The 8,860-nt window shown below is 34.7% G+C and overlaps 1 protein-coding gene across 10 annotated transcripts in view; it reads left to right on the forward strand.

Annotated features, from left to right (window-relative positions):
• Positions 1–5,892, forward strand: part of LOC136029406 (metallophosphoesterase 1-like) — a 30,956-nt gene extending 25,064 nt beyond the window's left edge. For all 10 annotated transcript variants that reach the window (XM_065707775.1, XM_065707828.1, XM_065707783.1 and 7 more), the window contains exon 4: positions 4,478–5,892. In XM_065707775.1, coding sequence (XP_065563847.1) covers positions 4,754–5,827 — 1,074 coding nt within the window. In that variant the 5' untranslated portion in view covers positions 4,478–4,753 and the 3' untranslated portion in view covers positions 5,828–5,892. The remainder of the gene's footprint in view (positions 1–4,477) is intronic.
• Positions 5,893–8,860: the final 2,968 nt, after the last annotated feature.

Genomic DNA, 8,860 nt, shown 5'->3' on the forward strand with positions numbered 1-8,860 from the left:
ATGAAAGTATTTGTTCATGAATCATCTTTTTAATTCTCAAAGATATTTGATTATTCAAGCAAGTCTGATTTCTAACAACGATTCCTACTAAGCTTTAAGCTTTTGTTTGCTGAAAAAAAATATTGAACCGTTGTAATCCCCTGTCAAAATGTATACAAATATTTTTGCAGTTATCAGTTTTTTGCTCTTTAAGCAATTTAATGTAAGTCTGTCCATGCATGAAAATCTTCAATTTTTCCAAATAAGTGTGACAACGTCATTGCGATACTGCAATGATGTATACGAAAATGAAGTAAGTAACATGAATCTTTTTTCCAAAATTAAGGCTCTTGACGATTTTTTTCAAATTTCTGACCTATGTAGATCGTTTTTTAGGCGAGAATATCCCAGCATACCAATTTTCCCGGAAAAATATGGAGTTTTCGAGAAAAAATATATAAGTAAATATACAAATAACACAGAGATAAATCTAAAAAAAAACCTCAAACGAGACTGCGGCCAGTAGAGAGAAAAGATATGAAAGATTAAAATCACGCAGATCTTTCGTCTATATCTAAACTAGGCGTCCTCGGCACAAGATAAAAAGAAAAAACACTAAACTAAAAACAAATACAACCACCACCAGTAATAATAAGTACAATTGTCGCTACTGATCCACGTAGGGAAAAGAAGCTATTAGAGTTACTTCAATGGGAACATCAAAGCAACTGAGGAAAAACATAATAATTACCATTTTTAAATAAGATTCAAATGTTGATTCTTCCTCACTTGACAATTTTTTCGATGACCTTCAATTAGAATTAGTGCCTATGCAACATCACGTTTTTTATTTTTTTGTACCTTTAACTTTGACCTTGGCTTGTCTTTTGTCATTATGAAAAACATAACGCCAAACCTTTGTTTTTTAACAGAGGCTGTTGTCCTTATTTTATTTATAGCTGTTTTATTTATAGCTAATTCATCGCTTGGAGTTTTTGTAAAATGTTGAACGTCGACTTTTGCCCCGGCTTGTCTTTTGCTATTATGAAATACATATCGCTGAAACTTTGTTTTGTTATCAAAGGCATGGTAAGCATTGATGACCTTATCCGTGTACAAATCCCGAAGTAAATCTTCATTACTATCATTTTCAATTTTGGTTCGTTTTTATTCTCGCTGTCACTTATCTTCTAACCCCACTTTTCTTTCTTCTTCATTTGGATATTCATTATTTCAGACAATTTCCAAATGCCCTTTGCTTTAGCTGCTCTTATTGGTCTAGTTTTACATGATGTTACAGATTGTAGATCTGCTAATTGTTCAGGTGGTGGGATAGAAATTTCTTTTTCCTTCAAGGAATTATAATTTATAACACTTGTAAGTTTTTGTTTGTTGGGTCCTGTCTCATTTGAAAGTCTAGGTTGTTGATTATCACCCATTGTGAATTTGATTTGTTTGGGCTGTTCAAATGGTCTTGTCGCGTTAGATAGTTCAGGTGGTTCCAAAGAATCATCATTTGTATTTTCCTCGCTATCATTGTCAGTTTTGACATATTGTCGCTTGATTCGCTTGGTTCTCGCTGTAACCCCAGTTTTCTTTCTTCCTAATTTTGGATTTTCATTACTTCAGACAATTTTTCAATGCCCTTTGCTTTAGCTGCCCTTATTTGTCTAGTCTTACATGATGTTCATGGTTGTAAATTTGTTAGCTGTTCAGTTGGTGGAACAAAAACTTCTTTTCTTCCAACGAATTACAAGTTATAACACTCTTAAATTTTCTTTTTTTTTTGGGGGGGGGGGGGGGTGTGTCTCATTTGATGGTCCAGGTTGTTGATTTTCACCTATTGTGAAATGCCAATGACCTTTGCTTTAGCTGCCCTTATTGGTCTTGTCTTACATGATGGGCCAGATTGTAAATTTGTTAATTGTTCAGGGGGTGGTATAAAAACTTCTTTTTCTTCCAGCGAATTATCATTTATAATACTTGTAAATTTCTTTTTTGGGTCTACCTTTAGATAAGTTTTTCATACTGATCTGTCTTTTCATGCTGTATCTTTTCAATTGATTATTGAAGCAGGTTTGAATTCTAATACCGATTGTCTACTAAGCTTCAAACTTTTGGTGTCCTTTTCTTAGATTTTTAAATTGTTTTATCCTTTGTTAAAATATATACGCATATTTTTGCAATTACCAGTTTTTGAAGTAATTAAATGTATTTTCATATTTCAGTCTTTTCGAAGATATTTGATTATTGAAGCAAGTCTGATTTCTAGCACCGATTTCTACTAAGCTTCAACTTTTTGGTTTTCTTTTTTAATGTTTTTGCAACTAACAGATTTTGCTCTTTAAGCAATTCAGTGTAAACTTCTCCAAGTATGAAAATCTTCAATTTTTCCACTGAAGTATGACAAGTATGACAACGTCATTACAATACTGATGTATACAAAAACGACTTCACTGACATGAATCTTTTTTTCCAAAATTAAGGCTCTTAACGAATTTTCTCAAACTTCTGACCTATCTATATCTTTTTTTTAGGCCAGAATATCCCAGTATACAATTTCTCCGAAAAAATGTGGAGTCGTTTTCAAGAAAAAATAAATACATGCATACACAATTATTGCTTGATTTAAAGACAGTATTTGCAGGGATTGCAAATGTAGTTTCGAGTTATTTTCCTCCCTTCCCGGTAGCTCGAGCCTTTGATTCGTGAAAATAACGGACTTGGGCCTCCAGTCCTCATATCTCTATTACCCTGGCGTCACATTTCTTCTTTTTTTTAAGTATATATTTATATTTTGAAATTTTTAGTCTGTATCTATTTTCATGATTCCAAAATAATTATATAAATTCTCGCATTCCTACCCTAAATAGATTGTTTGGAATTTCACTGTAACAACAAAAGACAGACACTTCAGATTACATGTTTTACTTGTATAAAAGGACAATGTTGAATGAGATTGTCCACTATATCAATATCCACTATATGTATTTATGTATTTTTCCTCGAAGACAGCTGTATAATTTCTTCTGAAAATCGGGGCACTAACATTTTCTGGCCTGAAAAAACGATCTACATAGGTCCAGAATTAGGAGAAATTTATTTTCCCCCATGGATGACCGTATTGATCCTTTGGTTCTACGGATGACGTCACGACACCATGCGAAACTCCTATTAAAAATAGAATAGAAGGAAAAAATTAGTGATGAAATTGAATACGAAATCCAGTTGAAGGAATTTTGTTCAAGAACCTGAACCATCCCAAACGAAAACATAATCCGAACAACTAATGAAAAAGACATAGAAAAAGTATGACATCGTGATGTATTCTTAATGAATTTCAATCCCGAGAATATTTTGAAGACATTCAATAAAGAGCATCATGACGAATCACAAACGAAAATGATGCACAGTGAAATCTTCGGTTAGACGAAGCAACAGCGAGAATCATAGCGCATCGCAATCGAAAATGATGCAAATGTCCAGAATTCAATGGGACAGAATTCCAGGCAACCAATATTGAATTCAATGTCAACATAAAAAATCAAATTGAAGAATTTTTTGTCCAAGAACCTAAACCATCCAATGCGACAAGAGCAATCCGAACAGCTAAAACAAAAGGCATAGAAAAATGTTTGACGTATGATAATACTGAATAAATTTATATCGAACGGCAACGAATCAGACGGTAATTGGACGGTAATGACTCATAATCTAGCACTAACCTATAAACATGTCGTAAACTATGCAAGTGTTAATTGCAATTTAGGTACCCTTCAATGTTGCATGAATTCATTGCGGAGCTCCCCAACTCATGTTTCACTTAAGCTTCATTCAACGTAAGTGATGATCAAACCAGCATCAAAGCAGCTGGACAAGTTTATTACAAAATGAATATGGCGGCGCATCCGACACAAACCACTCGATGGGATTCCGAATCACCTTCGTATGGGTGAATGTACTTTTTTTTTATCCCGATAATTGTGTTGACGAACACCTTGGACCTCCTCTAAATTGCGGAATCAACCGTGAATTAATTATCTGTAGGAAAATGTATTATGAGATCAAGAACATTGCTGCAATTTCCGCTTTGACCTGTGTTTGCGATGACTGTATTTGTATTGTGTCAGATTAACGACGCTTCTTGACTACTAAGGTTCCTGCGTTCATAAATCACAAGGGCAAACTTCGAATTTCTTGGCGCAAACCTCCGTACACCTCTATTTAATCAAGGTATGTTGTATGCAGGTTGAACCTTGGTTTTAATGGGAATTTCGTATGATGTCATTGCCATGACATCGTGTGTACCAGGGATATACACACCAGTTCCAGGGGCCGAGCGAAGCTTCTTATGTATGTCTTATCTTTCTGTTTCCTTTATTTGTATGTATATGTTTCCTTTATTTGCCTGCCGTATGCCAATACCATAGACCAAGTAGATTTAATACGGGTGTGTAGTAAATTTACTTCTAATTTACTTGAATTCTCTCTTTTTCAGATTGGTAATGCGCTAAAAACTCTTGGACTTTCGGATAACGCCGAATATGTTTTGATAGCAACTGTAGATGACCCGACAGGAGAACACTTGAAGAAAAGCATAGAAATAATTAAATGGGAAATTATTGACATCACAAGTCTACCTTTACACAGTGACGTAAAGCTAATCACTAAGTATTATAAAGTGAAGCCGAATGAACTAACTGTTGGATCTTTGCGTGAAGCTGTTGTAAACCGAATGTCTTGCAAGGAACTTTTTAATTTTTAAAAAGTAAAGATGAACATCGTCATATTTGGAAGTTTATTTTTGCTGCTAATCAATGAATATTTGATATATTATGCGGTTTTGTGGAGTTGTAGCTGGCCGTCCGATACTGAAAATAAGTTAAGGGTAATGATGTTGGCTGACACACATTTACTGGGTTCCCGGCTGGGTCACTGGTGGGATAAACTAAGAAGGGAATGGCAAATGCACAGATCCTTTCAATCAGCAATTAATTTGTTTCACCCCCAAGTTATTTTCTTTTTGGGTGATGTTTTTGATGAAGGGAAATGGTGCTCTGGCGAAGAGTTTGAATACTATATTAGGCGTTTTAATTCGCTATTTTATGTCCCGCAGGAAATCAGGATTGAGGTGGTTGCTGGTAATCATGATATTGGGTTTCATTATGCAGTTACACCTTATTTGAGAAAGAGATTTGAAACCGCTTTCAATAAAAAAGGAGTTGATTTGATCTCAATAGAGGGGAACCACTTTGTTTTGGTGAACAGTGTTGCCATGGAAGGAGATGAATGCAGGATGTGTACTTCTGCAGAACGGGAATTGCGTAAATTGGGAAAAGCCTTTCGATGTTTGAAAGAAAATTCGAACTGCAAAGAAGCTCAAGAGTTATTCATCGATAGTTATTCGCCCCCTATTCTTCTCCAGCATTACCCACTTTTTCGGGAGTCGGATAAAATCTGCGAAGGTTCGGATGTTGCATTAGGGGATGAGAAACTTGTAAAATTCCGTGAAAAATGGGACTGTTTAAGCCGTGAAGCTACGGAACTTTTATTGCATGAAATACAGCCTCGATTTGTTTTCAGTGGACATACACATCATGGATGTAATGTCACTCATTTGGCTAATATTTCTGAATGGAGCGTAGCTTCTTTCAGCTGGCGGAATAGAAACGATCCTAATTTTTTGCTTTTGACCATTAGCCCTAAGAGTATTGATATAAACAAATGTTTTCTCCCAAAGGAATCAACTGTAATATACATCTATGAATTCGGAATTGTTCTTATTTTATTTATTGAGGCATGGCAAGTGATAAACAAATATCTGGAAAAGTATAAGAAAAGTGCCTGAACTCAATGTAGCAACTTTTGAGCTATGCTTCAAACCTTCGGTAAACAAATAAAATTGTCTATGAATTTTGTCTAGTTTGTATTTAATAATGTTCAATTCAGCTTTAGTTTATTGTTCAGTTGTGCTTCAACTTTCACTTTCTATTAAACACGTTCAACATACAGACTAATCTTAATCCTTCACAGCAATAATATACAATAATCCCATCTTAATTGTCCCTAACATATCTTTCCATGATAAGCAGTACGGAGCGCCGTACTAAAAGAGTAACTAAAAGAAGCTGATTAAGTGTTCATTTCAAATACATTAAAACCAGGAGTATATTTATGTGTGATGAAGGGGTCGATGAAGTTGTTGCTTAACTTCAATAATTACAGCACTGATTTTGGATTATTAAGATCCGAGTCATCCAGGCACGCAAGAATCTATTTTATGGACATGAAATTCTTTAGCAACAGGATAAAAGAAAAGAACGAAAAGCGTACCATACAAGTGCCTTCGCTGGGGTAAATAATTTCTGAGACCATACTGGGTAATCATGACAAAACGAAAAAAAACGTCAAGAAGAAAGAAACGAGGATAATACAACAAACCAGTGAAAAACGTAGATTACAATGCAAATATTTCCGTCAAGACCTCCACTTGACCGCCCTCAGTGCATAATACTAAAAACGAAAAAAGTTACTGATAGAAATCCAAAGATAATGTAAAAAAAACCAAACCTTAAAAAAAGCCTAAAACTAAAATATGAAGACCCTGTCAAAGTAACAGTTAAAGGGTAACCTAATAAAAAGCAATATTGAATTATAAAAAGTTGATAGCATATTAACGGCAGACATTGTATATATATATATATATATATATATATATATATATATATATATATATATATATATATATATATATATATATATATATATATATATATAAATCTTAAAAAAGACAACCAAGTTTGAAGCTTAGTTGACAATCGGTGTTAGAAATTGGATTGGCTTCAATAATCAAATATCTTTGAAAAAATAGCAGTCTGAAAAGACATAAGAAGCTGTGGAAGAACGCCGTGCACGTCCTTTAAATAATGGGATCTCTCGTAACCTACAAAGCTGTAGAATTAGCTGATGTTGACGGTAACCTATTTGACGAAGTACCGATTTTACCCAAGTATGGTTTACAAAATATGGATCAGTTCTCGCGGTCCATCACAAATTGAAAATTGGCATTTGGAGGTAAAATTGTAGTTGTCGGAGCTAATTTCAGTCAGTGCATACCTATTTTCAACTCCGAAGCACCCACGTTTTCAATAACATCCCACGTCACTTGCATAACATTCGAGGCAGATAGGAGGCCCTTGTAGGCTTTGGACCTCTTATTCCCCTTTGTAATTTCAGTCAACCTGTTGTTCAACTAACATTCAATTAAAATTTTTTTATTAGTCTAGCAAAAGTTTATAAACTGAATCAATTGCCTTGCCTGATGCTCATTGCAGAATGGCCACATTTTGACTTTAGATGCTTGTTTGCCTCTGATTCTTGGCGAAATTAACGGTCTCATGTTTCAATTCTAAATTCTTTCTTTCAACCTGCCTTAGACCATAGGTAAGCGTCCCTTGTTTACCTCTCATTTTCAGGCAATCTAATGGTCCTATGTCAATTTTAAATTTTGGGTCAACCTGCCTGAGACTATGCAAGCGTGACTTGCTAAAAAATAACAAACCGTGTGTTGGTCTAATAGGAGAGGCACCCGCATAGGCAAATAAATAATAGGCAAACAAATAATAAAAACACTATAAATACTAATATTCCTATGCTCACAAACATCTAGATGGGGTACCGACAAATGTACAAGCATAAAACACGTTTAAATCCATTTTTCAGTATAAGTCCTACTTTCCAATATATTTGCCACTCTCACATCGTACTATACAATATATTTTTCAACTCCGACATAATAATTGCCATATAAGCACCATATTGCCATTTTCTTTTCAATTTCTTTTCAGTCTATGTTTGTTGCTGTATTTTTTACACTTGTTTTTGTGTATGTCACCATGGCCCAATTGGGATTTTCGTGTGAATAAATCTATCTATCTCTACTTCCAACATAATGATTGCAAATCCGACCGTGATTAACAGTGAATAACCCGAAAGAACCTCAACACAATTATTCCATTTTAATTCAAAGATATGATTTTCTGTGGTAATTTAATTGGGGAAGTAATTTGAGAATGTCTGGCAATCAAAATTTCGATTTAATGAAGGAACGCCTTATTTTAGCTTCACTCAGCAAAGAAGTTAGTAAAATAAATGCGAAAAATGTCGATCGCCTCCCAGGAGAATAAAAATCTTATGAAAGTTATGATTCTGTCAAAGATAAACAGGAGGGAGAAATTGAGATCACCCCAGAATTCTTCAATTCAGTTAAGGCCGTGATTAAGTGAACTGATGGAACTCGAAAATCCCATGTCAAATTGAAAATTTATATTTAAAAAGTACTCAAGTATTCGTTGGCGGAAGATACCGCTTTTAATATCAGGCCGAAGCTTCTTGAAGATGCTACAAAATGTTTGCTAGGATTTTGCTCTGTTTTCTCTAATTGCTTGGAAATCTTAGAAAATGTCTAACTCTTTTTCACAAGTGTACTCTATGAAGGATATTGCTTTTAGAACAAAATCGGTACTAGGATGAGCAGAAGACAATAGCCTGTAAGATGATTGGAACCATTTTTCGATGTATTTTCCTGTTTTCGAACAGTCCCATAAGAATATTTTCAGCCACCTGAAATTTTTACAAGTTTTTTGCCAGAAAGAATCGTTTCAGATCGCCCTAGAGACCTTATTGACAATCTGGTATAATTAACCTGCTATTTCCACCAATGAATAATTGCTATTAGAAGGGTTTTTGACAATCGACGGTCTCTAGAGAATTGGTCCCTTGCTATTCCTGATTTATATTAATGATTTTTGCAACTCTTCTGACGGGGGGAGTCTCAACATTTTGTTTGCTGATGATACAGGTTCAACTGTTGCTGGCGAGT

Source organism: Artemia franciscana, chromosome 1 (genome assembly GCF_032884065.1).
Source record: "Artemia franciscana chromosome 1, ASM3288406v1, whole genome shotgun sequence".
In the NCBI taxonomy this organism is placed as follows: Eukaryota; Metazoa; Arthropoda; class Branchiopoda; order Anostraca; family Artemiidae; genus Artemia; species Artemia franciscana.